At 39.0% G+C, this 20,118-nt stretch overlaps 2 protein-coding genes across 9 annotated transcripts in view; both read right to left on the bottom strand.

Moving 5' to 3' along the window:
* CPNE1 (copine 1) overlaps nucleotides 1-17,455 on the bottom strand; it is a 35,172-nt gene extending 17,717 nt beyond the window's left edge. Inside the window, exons 1-2 of one of the 8 annotated variants that reach the window (XM_077769260.1) lie at nucleotides 17,259-17,289; nucleotides 11,436-11,488 (exon numbers count right to left, since the gene is read on the bottom strand). The gene's annotated coding sequence lies outside the window, so the exon portion shown is untranslated. The other 7 variants (XM_077769261.1, XM_077769263.1, XM_077769259.1 and 4 more) reach the window with 7 other exon arrangements.
* RBM12 (RNA binding motif protein 12) lies at nucleotides 4,714-11,520 on the bottom strand. Its single transcript, XM_077769258.1, has 2 exons — nucleotides 11,436-11,520; nucleotides 4,714-8,302 (listed from the first exon to the last, which is right to left on the bottom strand). The coding sequence occupies exon 2, from the start codon at nucleotides 8,278-8,280 to the stop codon at nucleotides 5,473-5,475; it is 2,808 nt and encodes a 935-aa protein (XP_077625384.1). The 5' UTR covers nucleotides 8,281-8,302; nucleotides 11,436-11,520; the 3' UTR covers nucleotides 4,714-5,472.
* Nucleotides 17,456-20,118: the final 2,663 nt, after the last annotated feature.

Genomic DNA, 20,118 nt, shown 5'->3' with positions numbered 1-20,118 from the left:
CACCATTAAGAGGCTAGACTACAGAGATAGCAGTGAGAAACTCCTAGGCCTCGTTACCAGCAGGTAAGCAGGTGAAGGGGGTGAGGGGGGGAGGAATTGGTAGTATCAGAACAGAGGGAATCGAACACTAAAAGGCAGCCTGTTTGAATACAGCACACTTACTCCTGGAAGTGTTACAATTCTTCAACATCTGAACCTGTCCATACTGAATTATGTTCCACTGCTGGCCATGCCTCTATTTTCCCCAAAAAGTCAGCCCCTCCTTCTCTCAACATGAAATAGCAAGGCTTTGGCTGACTGGGAAAAATGACTTGAAATATTAAGTTACTAAAGTCAGAATCCAGATGTCTGGTTCAGCTGAGGTGCCAATTCCAATGTATGTTGTGTCATTTAACCACTTCTTTACAACTGGTGTAAATCTTAGTATCTATGATTTAACGATCAACATGTTCACTAGGGAAAAGTCCCTGGGCCTCTTAAAAGAATTCAAAGATAACAATTAATGAGATTTTCCTCAGCCCTATTTCCTGCCACCAGATTTTTAGAGTGCTACCCTTCTGACCCTGGGGCTAGAATGCTTTCATCAAGTGGCTTATTTTTTTGCCCTTTCTGGACTCTTCAGTAGTAGAGCAACATGTAGAAAAGTAGTGCCACCTTAGCTGCTAGTTGTTAGTTATGTGGGTCCAGAAAAGGAGCCATATTCTAAGAAGCTTCTGAAATCCTCTGGCATAAAGTAGCTCAAGGCAACAAGAATAAATCCAGGAAGCACAGTAAAGAATTAACATTTACATGAACAGGCACCATTAAGAGATGAACTTGCTCATATTTTAAACAGAGTTTTTTCAGAAAAGTCACTACAGCATCAAAGAGTTGTGCCACCACCAGGGTATAATCTTTCTAGAACATTTTAGATAAGTCAACGCAATCTATCAGATTTTATACTAAAAAACACCAAAACTGATATCAAGCAATTTTTTAATTAAAAAGGGTAGTCTTAAGTTTGGATTCTACCATATCCTATGAAAGCTCTACTTTTGGAGGGTAAGGAGAATGGTGGCGATGCACAAACTGATCAGCCATTTCTTGCTGCAAAACACTGGAAAGCAGACAACAAGGAATCAAAAGTGAGGGCTCTCTACTAAGCAAGAAAACAAAATGTTATTATTAGCATACAGTCTATCCCTTTAAGATGTTAAGGACCATTCTGTAGGCAGCTGATTTCATCCTGTGATTTTTCAAATGCTTAGTCAAACTTTCATTAGAACAGTTCAGCAACCACCTGGAATTAAGTATGTTTAAACCTAAATCCCTCTCAAACAACTTCAGTATTGAAACTCAAAATAGACTAGAAACTCTTTCATGATGAAGGTAAAAGTTCTATTTTTCAAGAGCCTTGGTTAAAAGGAACAGCCCACTAATTTATCTGCAATGCCAATCCAGATTTTTTTAAAGGCCTCTGGAGTTTATGGAAACTTCGTTTGCCATTTTTTTAAGCAGGTGAACAAATGTGGAAGGGACAAAAAGCATCAAGTCAGAAAGCAGCAGTATTTTTGAATTCTCTCCCCTCTTCCCCACCTTAAAATACCTCACATACTAATTCAAGAATAAGTAAACAAAAAAGAAAAAGTTTTAGAAGTATGTGCAACTGACAATGCATTCTGAAGATTTCTTTTTCCATTTCTTAATCAGTTTTTTAAAAAGACAATTCATAGGCCCCTTTAAGACTCCCTCTGTAAGGAGCATCTGGTTTCTGGTTCTTTCTGAGTCCACATAACGAAGTGGCTTGCCAGCAAAGCACACAAGATAAAAGTCTGAAAAGGTGGATACCACAGATTTGACCTAGAATCAAGTTTCCTCCCTGCCGTTCCAGGTATCTTCTTTTCACACTTCAGCATTAGCAGACAAGGATAAGCAACAATGGTTACCTCCAAGATCACCAAATCCACCTTTCCAAAGGCACAAAGTATTTGTAGGAGTTAAAAACAAAACAAAACAAATAAAAAACCCTGATGGTATAGCTCAAAAGAGTACTCTTGTGTAAAGCATTAAAAGCATCAGCCTCTTTTATTTTGTGACAAGTTTATTGAACAGTATTGAAGACTTCATCTTTATAAACAAAAACCTCTGCTGAATGATGCCAAGGCAGTATTTGCTGGCAATATTGTGGCCGTATTGGCAATGAATCGTTTCATTGTGTTTGGTTTCTAAAGCTTGGACTACTGTAGAACTGCCAGTAAAACTATTTAAATGTGTTAATTTTGGAAGCGTGGGAAATAAGTTTTAAAAGTGATCACTGCCAGAAATTCTTTATAGAAGATTTAACTAGCAGCAACTTTACAGTTTCTTTACTCATTTTTAAGTGTTTCTGAAATTGATGAGTGGATTTATTTTTAAACATTTGACCCACACCTGTACACAACTGGACGGAATCCAATAAAAAGGACTTTGAGTTTGATTAAGGCTTTCATGGATCCTTATTTTAGCCAATGTTTGCTTACATACATACACAGCCCTAAATTTTCATCGTGTTAAGACTGACCTAATTACACTGAACATTACTCTCTGAAATTCTGAATAAAGTTTCCTAATGAAATTTTCACGGTTGATGCTTTGACAACTTGGAGCACAAAACTAGGAACTACATTTCACTTAACAGTGTTGCAGTTAAAAAAAAAAAAAGCCACTAATAATTATACATCCAATCTACAGTATTAAACACAGAATACACCTCCAAATTTTGCTTGCAAACTAAATGTTTCACCGAAGTTCAGAAAAAGATTACAAATTTGCTCATTTATAAAATACATTTTGTATATTTCTCTAATCCTTTAAACTAAAAANTAATGGAAAGATTCTCTTCCAATCATGTCGCCAAAAACAGACAAAATTTACACATAAAATTGAAAATATCATGATAGTGTTTACAAATGCACACAACTTTAAGCAAAGCTTTACAAATCCTTCATACCATACAAAGCAAATGAGAAATAATTCATTTTTACCCCAAACCTAGTTATTATGAGAAAATTTGCAGGAAGAGAGGTATGAATAATTTCACAGAGCATATTTTCAAGATTTTTTTTTTTTAACTCAAACTCCAATGCCCAGAACAGGATGAACAGTATGCTTAGCAGTTAGCACTATATTAATAAGTCTCAGATACACAAAAATCAAGTTCCAGAGGGCAAAGCATTTAATTACATTTCACAACAAGAGAAGCACTGTTGTGACTCAACCAATATGAAACATAGTTCTCTCCAATTTCTACACAAACCACTATTTTCTTAATTTATTTAATTTGGTGAACAATGAAATCAAGTTTTCCTTTTCAGCATTTATCTAAGATGTAGAAATAACAAAGTAGTTGCAATAAAGTATATGAAATATTTAATAAGATTGTACGAACATATAACCAAAATAAACTGTGGAAAAAGGTAAAAGGCTTTCATTTTCAAACAACCCATTTTTCTAATAAAACGAAAATAGTCAGCTCTCCAATGGGGAAAATAATCTGCAGTTGAAATAAGACTCCCAAGCAGCGCTGAAGTTTTCTGCACTTGGTCTTTGGAATGAGAAATGATTACTTAATAGAAAACTTAAATTGAACAGCATAAACATCATATTGCTTTTTTAGTTGAGGAGGCAATATCTAGTGATCTGTCAAAGCAAATTTGCATTCATGAATTGTCAAAAGACCCACAACACAGCCATGTCTTCTTTGAAAGTCTAAATAATCCTTTCCCTAAACAAAAAATCCTGTACTGTCAATCCTCTAATATTGTAGTGATGAAAAGTCTCTCCAAATCTTATCACACAAATGAAACTGTTACCACTCTTAACTCTAAATGATACGAGACTCTGTATTTTAGTGTTCCACTGACTTGCAACACCAAAAAGGCACTATTTTCTTTTTTTAAAACAGGAAATACTTCTTTTAAAAGGCTGACCTCTTTGTAAGTACATTGATTTGCAGGAAATGTTGGGAATGTTTGAAACCAAGACAGAGGACCATGTAAAAGACAAAATTTGTTTTTCATGATATCTCACCAATCTCTCATTCTGTATGTTTATAATATAATGTGACACATCTTTAGAACATTTTAACTAAGAAGGAAAGTAACCATTAAGTAGAGCCTTTTGTAGCAGTGAACAGGATGTTGTAAGGCAAATGTTTTCATGACAAGGACACTTACCAACCAGAACCCATGTGGTCCTCCTGCCTTAGTGTCCTGAATGCCAAAGAAAAGAGTATGAAAGGGCAAGGAGTCTCAATTCTCTCCCCTCTGGCAGCTGCACTTGTATTCTGTATGAAGAATTTTTATAAACAGGCTCCTGATCAAACAACTATACCAAAAAGCCCCCAAGTAACAGGATTAAATGCACATCTATGGAACAGCTTATGGATCTTTTATTCTATAACACTACTGCTAACAAAGCTAACAATTTCCACTTCAGTTTTTTAAAAAAACTAAATATAATAATGCTCTTTCTTATAAATGGACCCTCTGTTTAGTTACAGCCCAAAATTTCACATAAATTTGGGACAGAACGAAATTGCCAGAACATCAGTCCATCATGGACAGGACTTCAAATCCAGCATCTTAAACAATGATTATTACAAGTAGTTTCGGATTTTTGATGCCATCCAAACAACGTGAACAATTTTTAAACCAACTAAACTAAAACATGGCGGTCAAACCAAAAAGGCTCTGGTAGGTAGAGGACTCCATATTTTATTTTTGTGGCAAAAGTACTTATTTCACACAGTTTTAAGTGTGACATTAGAAATCAAAGTTCAAGGTTATAGCACAAACCAAGTGTGGAGTTTTATATTAAAACAACAACAACAAAAACAGTTCTGCTCATTTACAAATGAGTCAATTAGGCAAACAAAAAAGCAGCAACTTCAGAAGCAGGACTGTCTATACAGCAAGAACCCTCAAGAAGCAATAAAGGTACATACAGTGAATCTGTATACAGAGATTTTATTCAATTTTAAAAGAAAATGAGGACTTTAGACAAGGCTTTGACCCTATAACAAAGCAAATCTGTCCAGCTTTAAACCAAATTCCAAGAGTAGCCAACTTCTATTTTTTAGCAGCTGGCAAGAGCACCCTTAACGAGCTCTATTGACATTTCTATTTTCTTCATCCCATATGATATAAAACAAAACCAATCTAGACTCCTTGATAAGCTTCATGTGGTCATTTGTGTTTTACAAATGGTTTCTCTAATGGTATGCCAAAATCATATTTGTGTTCTCTCCAGACAGCTTTACTGTAACATACAGCAATATTTAAACTGGTAGTGAGTCTTCTGTAAACAGTCAACCAATGCTCTATGTTATAGAAACCAATCTATATGCAATTGAAACAATCCACAGGTTCTAACCTGGAAATACTAGGAAAACAATCTGGATGCATTAATCACAGCACTATGAAGATCTACCCTATAAAGAATTGATGTGAACAGCTACCCTAAGACAAGTTTTACTTTCCTTGAACCTATAGGTCTGTCATTTAAATCAATGACAGCAGCTGTGGCTTCATCCCGAGATTCAAAGGCCACCATGGCTTCGCCTGTGGGCATACCTTTTTCATTGTATTTTAAACACACTGAGCCTGGGATCACTTGATAGCCATAAAAGAAATCTAAAATCTCATCAATAGACACAGTAAAGGGCATATTCTGCACTTTAATTACTGTTGGTCCTGGTTTTCCAGAACTAGATCCAAAGCCAGGGGGTCCACCAATATGAATTGGGCCAGGCCCAGGGCCAGGCCCAGGCCCAAAGGCTGGTGGCCCACTCAAATGCCCAGGGGCACTTCCAAGACCCGGAGGGCCACTTCCAAAACCTGGGGGGCCACCTAAACTACCAGGGCCATTTCCAAAATTCTGAGGGCCTCCTGCAAATCCTGGCCCGCTTAAATTATTTGGTCCACCTCCAAAACCTGGAACATCCAGTCCTAGACCAGGCAAACCACTATTTCCAACTGAAGGCATACCAGGCCTAGCATCACCAAAGGCCCCTCCTAATCCTGGAGGAGGAAGTGGTGGCCCAAAGGCATTCGACCCACCAAAATTACCAGGAAAGTTAAATGGAGGCCCATTGTTGGCCTCCTTAGATCCTACAGTCAGGAAGGCATGTTCTTCACCTCCTGCACCAGGCATTCCTCCACCAGGCATTCCGGCACCAGGCATTCCGGCACCGGGCATTCCAGCACTGGGCATTCCGGCACTGGGCATTCCTGTGCCAGGCATTCCTGCATTGGGCATTCCTGTACCGGGCATTCCTGCACTGGGCATTCCCGCATTGGGCATTCCCACACTGGGCACTCCTGGAACTGCAGGATTACCTGGCACAGGTATCTTTAACCCTTTTTTTCCTTGGGCAGGGGGATTTTTCTCAATCTCTCTCATATCTTCTAGAGTAACTACATGAACAAAAGCTTCTCTCCCGTTAAGTTTTTTACGGTGTAAGCGTTCAGACTTACGTGCATCATCTTCATTTTTAAACTGAACCAATGCCTGTCCTAGACCTTGCCCATTGTTATCAACAAGAACATGTACAGCATTTTCATCCACTGGGATTCCTTCTAGGAACTGAAGAACATCCATCTTGGTAATGCTGAATGGAATATTTGTTATGTGAGCACAGACTTTGGCAGAGTTGACATCCCCCTCCGGATTTAATATCATTTCCCTCTGGTCATAGGTGAAGTTCTGCAGTCTTTTACGAATCATATCTATCTTTTCTAGCATACCTTTCTTAGTAATTGGATGAACTTGAATAAAGCGATTGCCCATGTACTGTTTATGACGACACAGAGCAGCCTTATAGTCAGCCTCATTCCTGAATTCTACGAAGCCTTCACCAGTTGCTTTCCCATTGGGTCCATAAGCGATATAAATACTATCTTCCACAATATCCAACTTTTTAAAAAAATCAATGACATGTTTGTTTTCTGCTTCAAATGGTAGCCCTTTCAAGTAAACACAAAAGCCAGCCTCATGTGGTGATCTTGACCTTGACCTTTTCTGCCCACTGGGCGATTTTGACCTAGGAAGTGTCTGAGGTGGGGGATGGGTTTGTCCAGAAGGTCCTATACTTTGCTTAAAAGTGATATGGCCTCCAGCAGCTACCCACTGTCTCTCTGTGGCAGGACTAACTTCCACATAGCGTTGAATCATCAGCATTCTGTTTCTTTTCAAAGCTTCAAATGTATCTTGAGGGGAGAGAAACTTAACCAATCCGTTCCCATTATTTCGACCTACATGATCTTTCAACAAATGCACTGCATCAACACGGAGCCCATGGAAAAAATCTCTGACATCATTTTCCATTGCAGAAAAGGGCATACCATGCACACTGACATACAGATCATCGGGGTTGATGGGAAGTGGTTTCACACTGCTTTGAGAGTTCATCTGGATAGGATTCAATGGACCCAAAAACACAGGGTTCAGGTTATTGTTCAGATTCATAGGTGCTCCAGAGCCATTCATTCCAGCAGGTAGAGGTGCCACAGGTGGCGGGTTCAAGGGTGGCATGCCTGACATGGGTGGCAGTGGGGTCATGGGTGGCACAGAAGGGACTGGGGGAATTGGGGGCACAGGAGGCACAGGAGGCAACGTAGGTACCGGAGGAGGAACTGGTATTGGGGGAATGGACGGCATTGGTGGCAAAGATGGCATCGCTGGGATTGGAGGAATTGGTGGTGGTGGGACTGTGTTCATTGGAGACGCTGTGCTCGGAATGGTTGAGCTAAACGTTGGGCTCCCAAAAGAAGCCCCCATATTTGGAGGAGCCGTTCCTACGCTGGCTGTGGAAAATGTCTGTATGTTTTTGTTGCTTTCATGAACCGATGTGGTGGCAGTAACTACACTGGGTGAAGGATTATTAAAGTTAGGTACTGTTGTAGGCAAGTTTACCCTGCCACTCATTCCTGAACTAGGTGGTGGTCCTGATCTACTAGCATTTGCTGGTGGTATATCTAAGTTGGCAGTTTCAAAACGCCTACGACTCAGTTCAATCATATTCTGCATTTCCGTTTTACTACTCAACAAAAGTGTTACTTTTGACCCTTTAATTGTACCACCTGTGCGCATCATACCAAGCCTTGCATCTTCATCAGTGGCAAAAACGATGAAAGCCTCACCCAGTTCACCCCCTACAATATGCACGCCCCCATCAGGGATGGTCAATCCAGAGAAGAAGTGGCGAATGTCCATGGTCCCCGCCACAATTGGGAGACCTTGCAAACGGATGACCACAGCCATGCTGCGCTGAAACCACACACACCTGCAGATGAGAAAAGGCAACGGCCAGGTCAGACTCCTGTTTATCACACCAAGTTTTTAGCTACAAGAATGACCAGCTTTAGGCCCTCAAACAGTCCCTCAAACTATCACAAGCAATGTAGGTTTTTTTTAATTTGAATATTCTAAAAACTGAACATTATGTGCCATTTACAATGTAAAACCTAGACAATTTCAACTTCCAAAAGACATTAGTTCTGTAAACAATTAGAAGTTCAGTCCTATGACTCAAAAGTTTCAAGGAAAAAACCACCATAAGAAAGTAAAATCACCAATTATATCACTCAGACCGCTAATATTCAGTAAGACATAAAAGAAATGTATAAGTCAGATTAGGACACAAAGTTTAACAACCTGCAGGGGAAAACATGCAAAGGATGTATCAAAGTTAGTATTTAAAATGGCTTAGCATTTTCCTTTATAAACTTGACAACTTCATGGAATTATCAGTGTCATTTTATATGACTCAATCTCAAAATGCAAGGCAGAAACAGAAAACTGGAATACTAATGAATTGGAAATAATAATTAACACTACAGTAGATTCAAGTCTCAAATGAGAGCTGATTCTATATTTCATCCTAAAACCCTTCAATCTGCATTACAGGTCTATTTATTATAGAAAACGACATAGGAAATTATTTATTACAAATGAGGTTAATACCTACTAAGAATCCAAAAGAACTACTGAACAAAGCAGCCAAAAATCTTAGTTACCTATAGTCATCACTCCAAAAAATAGAACCGGGTTACAGTGCCATTCACCATAGCTGTTTTAATTAAAACTCAGATCCAATGACTCCTTCCAAAACCCACCAATACACACATACACATTTTCCCCACCAAAGGTTGATATGAAAAAAGGGTATTTTTTTGCTTTTGCTTTTGTTTTAAAAAGAACTAGGGTATAAACTTTAGTCAGTGATTGCTATAGTCTCCTACCCAATAGAATTCCTGTGGAATTTCTGGGAGCTCACTGATCGTCTTAGATGTCCCATGTTTAGTCAAAAAGAAAAGCTTCTCCCAGATTTAAGTAAAATTTCAGTATTTCAGTTCTTATGGCTTTCAAGTGTAAATGCAAGGGCAGCCCTTTGTAAAGAGATACAAAATAAATTCTTGGAACTAGAAAAAATATTAATTTGAAATTTATGAGGTCAACATACAGTGTTTTCCAAGCCATCTTAAAAACCAACTTTTAAATACAAACCTATTAGAGGCACCTGGGTGGCTCTGTTGGTCAGTTAAGGGTCTGACTTTGACTAAGGTCATGATCTCACAGTTCGTGAATTTGTGCCCTCATGATCAGGCTTCACATTGACAACATGGAGTCTGTTTAGGATTCTCTCTGCCCCTCCCCGACTCTCTCTCAAAACAAATAAACTTTTAAAAAATGTATACAGATGTATATATATATAGCTCTGTGACCTCAGGAAAATTACAAATGATTTGAGCTTTGTGTTTAACACTTCTGGGGGCACTTGGGTGGCTCAGTCGATTAAGCGTCTGACTTTGGCTCAGGTCATGATCTCACAGTTCACGGGTTCAAGCCCTGCGTCAGGCTCTGTGCTGACAGCTAGCTCAGAGCCTGGAGCCTGTCTTTGGATTCTGTGTCTCTCTCTCTCTCTGACCCTCCCCTACTCACGCTGTCTCTCTCTGACTCTCAAAAATAAATTAAAAACATTTAAAAAAAAAAACAACCTTAACACTTCTCAAACAGGAACATTAATTAAAAGACCAAAGTTTCCTGCTACAAGCTCTAAGAATCCTGTACCTTCATGAAAACAGTTTATCATGTCAATATTATGTGAATACCAATCTGATAAATAAAATCTGTAATTCTATCTCCACATTATGACTGCTATACACAAAACAAATATATTGTTTGGTTTTGACAGTTTTCTCACACACATATACAGAAATAAAACCCACTTTCAAATATAATCCAGAAAGATGGACTGGCAAACAGAAAATACTCTTATGAGACCATTATAAAACACTAGAAATGTGAGGAGGAGGGAAGCCTTTAATTTTTGGTTTCCAAGAGTCAACAAGAAAAATTAATACTAAAAGAACTAATCACACCAACAAACTCTTTCCTCTTATTTACTACTTAGCAGTCTATATGGAAGCTCATCAAGACAACTCCAAGTCATTAAATCAAATTCTCATTCCTTACTGTCTCTAGCATATTGGCTATATACAAAATTAAGGATAGTATTCCTGTTCAACTTTAAAAATGCTTTATCATTTAATCACTATATGGGAGAAACATCATGGTAAGTAATCTAGGCACCCAAAAAGACTTGAGAGAGAGAGAGAGATAGAGATGTTAGTTTGCACTGGGACAGTAAAATGGGAATTTGATATGGTCCCAAGAACACAAAAATTAAACACAGGGCTAAAGTGACACACAGAATAACTCTTCAAAAACCATCTGCTACTAAGAGAAGGGATTTAGTGAATGTCTGCGCAAAGTACATATGAAAACATGATACTGAAAATCTGCCCAGATTACCAGCTAGAAAAAGGGCTAAAGATTAAACCGAAGTAAAGCATAAGACTTATTCATAAAGCCATCTAAAGTGAAAAACAGTTTTCAGGTTCCAAAAAAATACGAAGATCTTCTATTCTGCTACTAAGTGCCTATTTGACAGTTAAGTCATTTCAACTACGTGGAGCCTACCATTGTTATTTAACAAGAGGGTTAGATTCCAATCACTAAAGTTCCATCTAAAGTCAAAATATGTACTCTAACACATATGACCCATTATCTATCCTTATACCACAAAGGAATATTAAAAAACCATACCAATGACAAGCACCTATATTTGTAATTAGTCTAGAATGCTACAATGAGAAAAAAAAAACAGCTACTTACTGCCTAATAATCAGGAATTCTGCAAGAGAAATGCATCTATTTAAGACTGACCCCCAAAGAAAGCAACAACTGTTCAAAGCACCCAGTCCCTCCCACCCCCATTCCCTCAGATAAGACTATAAAAAAAAAGCAAAAGAAAATCCCCCACAATTCAGTTACTACGCATATTTTCATGTTACTAAAGAAGCTATCTCATTTTAATTTGTATAAAAATAAACCCTCTATTCAAAATCTCTTACCTGATAAAACAAGAGATGTATTTTCTTAACAAGAAGTAGAGGCCAAGTCAATCCTGTGGGCAACCAATTAAAACCAACTTTTAGACTGCAATAGAGAATAAATGGAGGCAAAAATCAATGCAGGAAACACAAAACAACACGCACAGGCCACACTGAACTGTACATTATGAAGGCGAGTCTGAAACCACCAGAGTACTTCGTTAGAATGCATATTAAAAAAAAAGAAAGAAAGAAAGAAACACATGTACCAAAATCCCACACATGCTTCTTACATGGTATTGCTTTCAAATTTGAGTATCTTTCAAAACATAATGTATTTACATACATCAAGAATGTGTCATAAATTAGTCCAAGAATGAATCAATTAAAAACGAAAACAATCATAAAGCTCAGCTTTACAGTTGGTAATTACTTTTATTATTTGATGATTAAACCAGTCCAGAAAATTCCATTAACACAAGTCCAACAATGACCTATTTCCTTAGGTCCCACCAAATGTTTGATGAAGAAGCACAAGTCTGCACAATAACAGTTCCAAGACAAATGGCAGTCATCAATTCAAGGGTACTTATGGAAATTCTTGGAATTACTTTCAAAATATTTTCCTTTGCGCCAAAACAGTATCAAGAACCAAGAAATACAAATGAAGTGAAAATTCAGGCTCTAAGGACTAATTCCTATTTAAAACCAGCAGAGTTCAAAATTTTAAGGAAAAGTGCTTTTCCTTCTAACACCAAAACTGTTCCAAGAAACTTGAAAAAAAAAAAAAAAGTCTGGCAAATTAAGAATATTTCCCAAAGTAAAAACGAGTCACTCAGGTCTTACTGGAATTTCTCGGAAACCGGTGAAGTTATAAACAATTCACAAGCAACATAGAAGACCAAATGATTAGACAACTACTTCCAAAAGACCATTTTTTAATTTATAGAAACAGAGAAGAAAATTGTCACTGTTAAGTATTAAGATTACCAACAGAACACTACTTAGGATGATGCACATTTTTAACTATCTTTCAAGATACCACCAGTGCTTAATATTCATCACCGAAAAGTAAACCATATTAAAAAATTTTAGTGCTACTCTAAACTTTTTCTAAAGGACAACCTAAACATCTAGACAATTACTCAAATTACTTAAGAATGAGGTTGTTTTTTTTTGCCACAAAAGCTACGCAAATGTCATTAACAATACTTTCATAAGCCAAGAGCACTGTACCAATCTTTTATATGTTGTACAAATCAGTTCTTATTATGTCTAAAGAGTTTTAAAACTCTTTATTTAAAAGCCACACCTATGGGCACCTGGGTGGCTCAGTTGGTTAAGCGTGTGACTTGGGCTCAGGTCATGATCTCACNCCCCTCTCTCTCAGAAATAAATAAGTAAATAATTTTAAAAAAATAAATAAAAGCCACACCTAGAAGGTTATCTAACAGGACACAAAGGGAAACGTGAAATAGAAAAAAGGCTGCTTTAGGTAAAGGCTATGCTCAATGAGGAAAAGCAAGAATTTTTGCAATATTATTTTCTAAATGTACAAGGTTGACTCTATGACCAACAGAATCAGAGTAATTTTCTAGTTAAGCATTTGTGATTAACAGATGATCCCCTACGGGAGATTCCAATTCAAAAGTTCTGGTATGGGGCCAGGACTTGTGCCCTGAAGGTAGTAAGTGAAACAGGTTCCCCAGCTTCTTCCCCTCGAGACCCAACAAGGTTGCATATGTCCATCTGGAGAGGAACAAGTTCAGAGTCAGCCAGTTATGCCCAAAGGAACACACCAGACCTACTCTCAAAAAATTTCTAAAGGGTTGCCAGAAATTACTATAACAACAAAGAATTATCTCATTCCACAAGAAAAAGTACAAAGGCCCAGCTGACTGGCAGATGCCTCGTTCAAATTTTACACTGTTCAATTTAAAATACAAAATTGGGGGGGCGCCTTGGTGGCTCAGCTGGTTAAGCATTCAACTCTAGCTCAGGTCACGATCTCACGGCTTGTGGGTTTGAGCCCCGTTTAGATATTTTGTCCCCCTTTCTCTCTGCCCCTCCGTGGGTCGAGCTCTCTCTCAAACATTTTAAAATAAATTAATAAAATACAAAATCAATCTAGGCATAAATTTGTGAATCTTTTCTATTTAAGCAAAGGGGAAGGCCCATATCCATATCAACCCATACCAAGGAAAAAGTATGCAGAAAGTTTAGGCTAGAAGCTAGAAAAGCTCACAACTCTTGGTGTTCTACTTCTTCCTTCAAATGGACAAAGTAAATAGAAACTGAGAACTGAAGCACTTTTGTTTTCACCTCACTTTGTAAAAAGCACAATAATTTAAGAGGCACCACTGTTTTCCAAGAACCTACTCATCTCTGGGTTCTAAATATCTGCTAGCAATGGAATGAAGGAATCCCAACATGAAAAATCCACTCCAACTACCTTAAGGTTTGGCGAATTTTAGAAGGGTAAGACTGAAAACAATTCTATGCAATTAACATCTAAAATACATTTTTTTCTTTACCTATACCTAAAGATAGGAAGGAGAAAATGGGCCCGATTTGCCATTAAATTCGCTGATATATATCAGAAGATCTAAAACAAGAAGATTGCTTCAGTATATTTTTCTGCTTTATGTTAGAAAAGTAATCCTAACACAGTGACTTTGCTTAGCTTTACAAATACCAAAAGCATGCACAAATTACAAATACCTGCTGTGGATACTTAGCTTATTATTATGACATGACATATTTTCTTATTTACTAGCCATTTCAATCATTTGAGATTTCAGAACAAAATGACAACAATCCTCTTTATCATGAAGTCAAGATACAAACCAGAACTTAACCATTTCCACTCTTCATCTGGTGATAAACATCAAAAAGTGAACTTCAACTTTGTTCAGTAATCAGGTACAGCAGAGCCAAAGTTCTTTAGGTTCAAAAAATACAAAAACCAGCACCCTTCAAATGTCACCTCAGACATGAGCAAGAGAGAACCAATCATAACAGGCACAATGCTATCAGCCGAATAACCACATTATATGGTAGGCATTACAGAAAAAAACCCAAAGCTTCATCCACCTGATTTTTTCCCCATACCCAAATGGATCACACTTCAGATTCTGTGATCGTTCTTAATGAAACAATTCTGACACTGAGGGCATGAATTCTTTTTTAGATAGTCCATTACTCAACTTTCCCATTAACCTCCAGTCAATTATCAAAAGCAGCAAACCAAAAGACATTTCTAAATAAGATACATATTCCTCCTGCCAAAAAGACTGTATTATTTTTCAATCCCCCCTCATGCCAATAATTATGTCCATCATCTTACTTGATTTAAACTTGAAAGCAACAATATTACTTTTAACCTAGCCAACCATGTAAACCCTCCCTCTATCGGCCTTAAGACTCGAAAGGTAGCTTGAAACTTAATGAAATAAACTCTTTGCAAACCAAAATGCATATAAGCGGTGGTAGTAAAGTGTGTTAAACTATAAATTTGGTGAAGTTACTTTTCTGTTTAGTTGACCTAAAATATTTAACATTCATTTATATCACGATCATTTATTAAGTAGTTGTGGCCAGGGCAGAAGATACAGGAATGGACAAGACTCTAGATTTTAGGGATAGATATCTAAAAGTATCTTTTGTGTAACCAGTTACTGACTCTTCGAAGTTCTTTCTACAACATCTACAGAGGAAAATATTCATCCAAGCTGAAAGACGAAGTGGCTCTCTACAAAATGGAATAAAAACAGTATGAACATGGTCACTGAATTCCAGCACCTGGAAGACACTGGCCCACAAAATCAAGTTTCATATCTAAAAATTGTACCAACAACCCCCAAATTCTCAATATGCAACCATTGAAACATTTGGCATGTAACAAGAAAGTGAAAGAAGCCAGAAGTATACTGATATTAGCACATAACAATATGTTCCAAGTGACCACCACAATGGTTTCTAAAGCTTCACATTTTTCACCTAACAGATATGATCATAAGAAAAACAAATTATACATTACAATCCATAAATACTTAATTGAGCATATAAAGATAATATAAATGCATCCTGTTACGTTAAATCCCTGTTACGTTAAAAAAAAAATTCCCAGTAATAATACTGAGTACATCCTCAACCTTTATACAAACAGGCCAAATATTTAATTTTCTTACAAAATTACCATAAAATTATTTTAACCACCTGTAACAGTTCTTTCCAACTTTTTAATGATCTTGGGAAATGCCTGAACACAATTACTTCCCACAAAGTCCAGAAATCCTCCTTTGGGTCAAAACCACCAAATTTCAAAAACAAGTACAACCCAGTCTTGTATATTTCTATAATAAAAACAAACAAAAAACAAACAAACAAAACCCACGAAACAATCAGCCTGTTATGTCCAGACTTGTAGGACACCTTTCAACTGCAAATGCTCTGAAATACATTAACAATACAAACTAGATAATGAAGTCCAAGGCAATACGTTACTAACACTGCATTTTACAAAAATAACACCTTTTAAACCATTCAAGCAAAAGAAATACTCCAGTTGTAAGTCTCTCCTTCAACAATCCTTGAGTTGCAATTACTTTTTTCCTCAGGTTATACTGAGTGGAATTACACTATTCTTGAATGATACAGAATGGCTCCTAACAACTACCACAATATACATTAGGTTATCTCTGGAAATCCAGGGTTTTAGGACAGTTTTAGGGTCCAGAAACCTCTCCTCCGGAGCCTGCAACACAGTATACAAAACTCCCAGCATGTTTTCTGCTGAATAACCCAAAATAACCTTCACCGAAGCCGCTTACATTTTTCACTATAAAGCACACATTACAGGCATACATAAAGTCCATGCATTTGCAATCTGGCAGCTAAGCCTCCCGCACTGGTGTCCAACCCCAACACTAACCTGTAGATCCTCAAAGCCCCTCCCACCTATTTCACGTGGCTGCCAACTAGCACCTCTAGCTTCCACTAGACAAAATCAACTCACTCATCGAAAGCACCCACCCTCCACATCCTATAGGACCTCCTCCTGTTTCAGAGCGGGAGGCTCTCTCCAAGGTATCTGTGGAGGTGGTCCTCCCTGTAGCCCTTTCCCTACTTGGGGACCAAAGATCTGGCACCTCACTACAATTCTCAGAGGCTTGGGAGGAGTACTCACCCCCACTTTTCTCGCTACAGAGACCGGCTTCTCAAATCGCCGACACCCTCGAGGGTAGGCCCCGCCCAACGCTGAGCCTGGGAAGTATTTCCCTGCAACCCACTCCACCTTCAGGCCACGAAGGCGACCAGTTCTGACTTCCTTCCTAGACTCACAGAGAGTAACGACAGCTTCCTCCTCACAGGTGTGTCCTGTAGGCCTGACTGTAGTCCCCTTTTCCTGTTAGGCCACCGGAGCCTCCTTTCCACTTCGGATGTAGGGAGTGTCCTCACTACGTTATCTCCTCACTACAGGACACAGAGATGGAGTTACAATCTCTGTCTTTTTTGGGAGGCGCAGAAAATCTGACTCATTCGGGATGTAGGTGTGTTTTCACTGCAATCCCCGTTAGTTCGCAGGCCGCTGGGCCACCCAGCTGTGGCTTCCTCCCTCTCAGACCACGGGGGCGTCCTCACTATGGCCTCGTCCCCACTTCGGTATGCAGGCTCATCCTGTCTTGCGTCCTTCCTGCATCCTCTCAGGCTTCAAAGGCGCAAACGGCGCCCCAAGACCCCCGCAGCCACGCCGCGACCCTTTTGTGTGGGGCGCTCGCNAGCCACCAAGGGGCGGCTCGAGCCCCGCACAGCCCCGCCCGTTCCGGGCTGCGGGAGTCTTACCGGGGAGAGCTGCGCGGCACCCGAACCCAGACCCGAGTTACCCCCCGCGCGAGTGCCTCCGCCCCGCTGCCGACAGCCCCAGCCCGAACGGCTTCCCGGAGCCCACAGCAGCCACCACCTCTTTCGCCGCTTCACAAAATGGCCGACAGCCCGCTCAGCAGCTCCGCGTTCCAGCAGGGGCGGGACGGAGTAGTGACATCACGGGGCGGCACGGCGCAAGCGCGCTGAGGTTCTTGGGCAATCTGCCGGAAGTTGCGGGTATTTGTGGCGAAAGGAGCTTTGAGTCCTAACGTGCGACGTTTGCATACTAGCCCCGCCTTACGGGAAGGACGCTACGTGGTGGGATGGGTAAAAGTACCTGGGTCGCCTGTTCACTGCGGAAGTTTGTACAAATTGCTTCACTTTTTCCAGCCACTGCGAAAGGGAAGAGATAGCGTCTTCGCGTAGTGGTGTAGAGGTTGAAGTGGATCACAAAGTAGTGCCCTGCTCTGTTGACGATGCCCTAACAAAAGAACCGAAACCTAATTTTTTTTTTCCCCAGTTAAAAATTTCAGTCCAGGGAGCCTTACCCACTAGTCTTCATTAACGGACTGCATTTTAGTATTTAGTATTATATTTAGTATTTAGTATTATTGTATTACAGAAAAAATTATGCTGTCTACTCCCCCTGCCTATACCCAATTATCGTGATTGAAATCGTTATAGAGAAGTAAAGATGGATAGAAATTAAGATGGACACACTAATGCTTCAGCAAAGCTTGACTTTAAACTGAACAATATTTTCCCTGTGTTCCTCATTCTTAAAGCTTCTGCTCCCCACCCCCCATTTTTTTGGTTTTTTTGTTTTTGTTTTTGGTAGAATAATTTGTTTCAGGAACTCCGCGTCAGTGTTGACATCTCGCTTTCCTCAATGTATGTCTAGTAATGAGACTCGGATGGCCATTGCCAGCACTGGTCATGAGATCACTATGAAGACCTGACCAATAAGGTTGGAATACTACCAGATTCCTATCCAAACCACCCAGATCCTGTATTTTCCTATAAAACCCCTTAGCCTTTATCCAGCGTGGGTCTGCAGTTTTGAAGGCATTAAAAACTGCTGCAGCCTCCTTTGCCTGGAAGTAAATAAAACGGCCTTTCCTCTTTATCCCCAAACTGTCTTCCTGTTATATTCCACCTCTGGAGTACAGAGGCTAGTTTTCAACATGATGACTATTACCAAAATTGAACTAATCTTCCAAATCAGAAAGTGAGGAATCAAGTAAGAAAATCAGGGACTAAATTTCCACAGTTCCAACAAGCTTTTGCGAAGATTTGCGTGGCAGACTTGCCTGGTGCTAGCTCAGTATGCCAAAAGCAGCAAATTAGAAAATCCAGTCTCACTTTTAAATCAAACCTACACTGGGGCGCCTGGGTGGCTTAGTCGGTTAAGCGTCCGACTTTCGCTTAGGTCATGGTCTCGCGGTTCGTGGGTTCGGGTCCCGCGTCGGGCTCTGTGCTGACTGCCAGCTCAGAGCCTGGAGCCTGTTTCAGTCTGTGACTCCCTCTCTCTCTGACCCTCCCCTGCTCACGCTGTCTCTCTCTCTCCTAGAAATAAATAAAACATTTTAAAAAAAATAAACCTACACTTCATTATATATACTCTTTGTAGCTATAATATAGTGCATTAAAAACAAAACATACTGAATGCAATTTGGTATCCAGGATTGGCTTCTGGAATAGAAATAAGACATTCGTGGGAAAACTGGTGAAATCTGAATAAAATCTGTAGTTAATACTAATGTACAGATGCTAATAATCCCTTAGTTTTGACAAATATGCCAAGTTTTATACTAGTTGTTAAAATTAGAAGAAATTAAGTGATGGACATCTACGTCTGTACTGTCTTTGCAAACTTTCTCTAAATCTAAAACTATTCAGAATAATGGCTCCTGAGTATTTGAGGTAAGTGCCATAATCTTGATTTTGACTTGGGTCAAGATCTCATGGTTTGTGAGACTGAGCCATGCATCGGGCTTTGCACTGACAGTGTGAAGCTTGCTTGGGATTCTCTCTCCCTCTCTCTCTGTCTCTCCTTTGTTTGCATGGTCTCTCTCTCTCTCTCAAAATAAATAAACTTAAAAAAGATTATTCATAATGAAAAATTTATTTAAAAACTTCCTCCTCTGGTCTACCTGTATTTACCATACTTCTAGCTAGTAGCTTTCAAATTTTTTTGACTATCACTCACATAATACACTTGGAGCCAGGTATACACAATCAAATATATAATCAAATAAAATACTTAAGGGTTACCAGGCTGGTTCAGTCATATGCATGAGACTCTTGATCTCAGGGTTGTAGGTTCTAGCCCCATATGGGCATAGAGATTACTTAAAAATAAACTTTTTTTTTTAAAGTAGAAAAACAAAAAGACTACTTAAAATACACTGATGTAATCTATTTTTTCTCCTGATTTTTTTTTTTTAGTGCTGGTAACTATCCACCTACAGTGTCAGACCCACAAATGAAAACTGCATTTGCCCTCTATAGGTTTCTCAAACACATGCTTTTTCATACCTCAGGCCCTTTGCTCTTCCAGTTGCTTCTCATTCCTCATTCATCTCATTCTTTCATGGCTGGAAATCATGTTTTTGCTTAAGTAATACCTCCTTAAAAAAGCTTTCCTAGTATACATAGCATAGTAGTTTCTCCCTGTTATTTCCTCTTGCCATTATATTTCTTCTATAGCACCCACCACAATCTGTAATAGCTTTATTTATGTCTTATTTTTTGTTTCTCTACTAGAATGAAAGCTCAGTGAGGGCAGGGTCCTTTTGGTCCAATACTCAGAACAACATTAGGCACCTGAGAGACACTC

Source organism: Crocuta crocuta, unplaced genomic scaffold, assembly GCF_008692635.1.
Source record: "Crocuta crocuta isolate KB4526 unplaced genomic scaffold, BGI_CrCroc_1.0 scaffold445, whole genome shotgun sequence".
Taxonomy (NCBI): Eukaryota; Metazoa; Chordata; class Mammalia; order Carnivora; family Hyaenidae; genus Crocuta; species Crocuta crocuta.
This window is presented reverse-complemented; position numbering and strand designations above follow the sequence as displayed.

Bases quoted from the DNA above. Each gene is read 5' to 3' on its own strand.
- RBM12 (XM_077769258.1), bottom strand. From the start codon at position 8,280: ATGGCTGTGGTCATCCGTTTGCAAGGTCTCCCAATTGTGGCGGGGACC.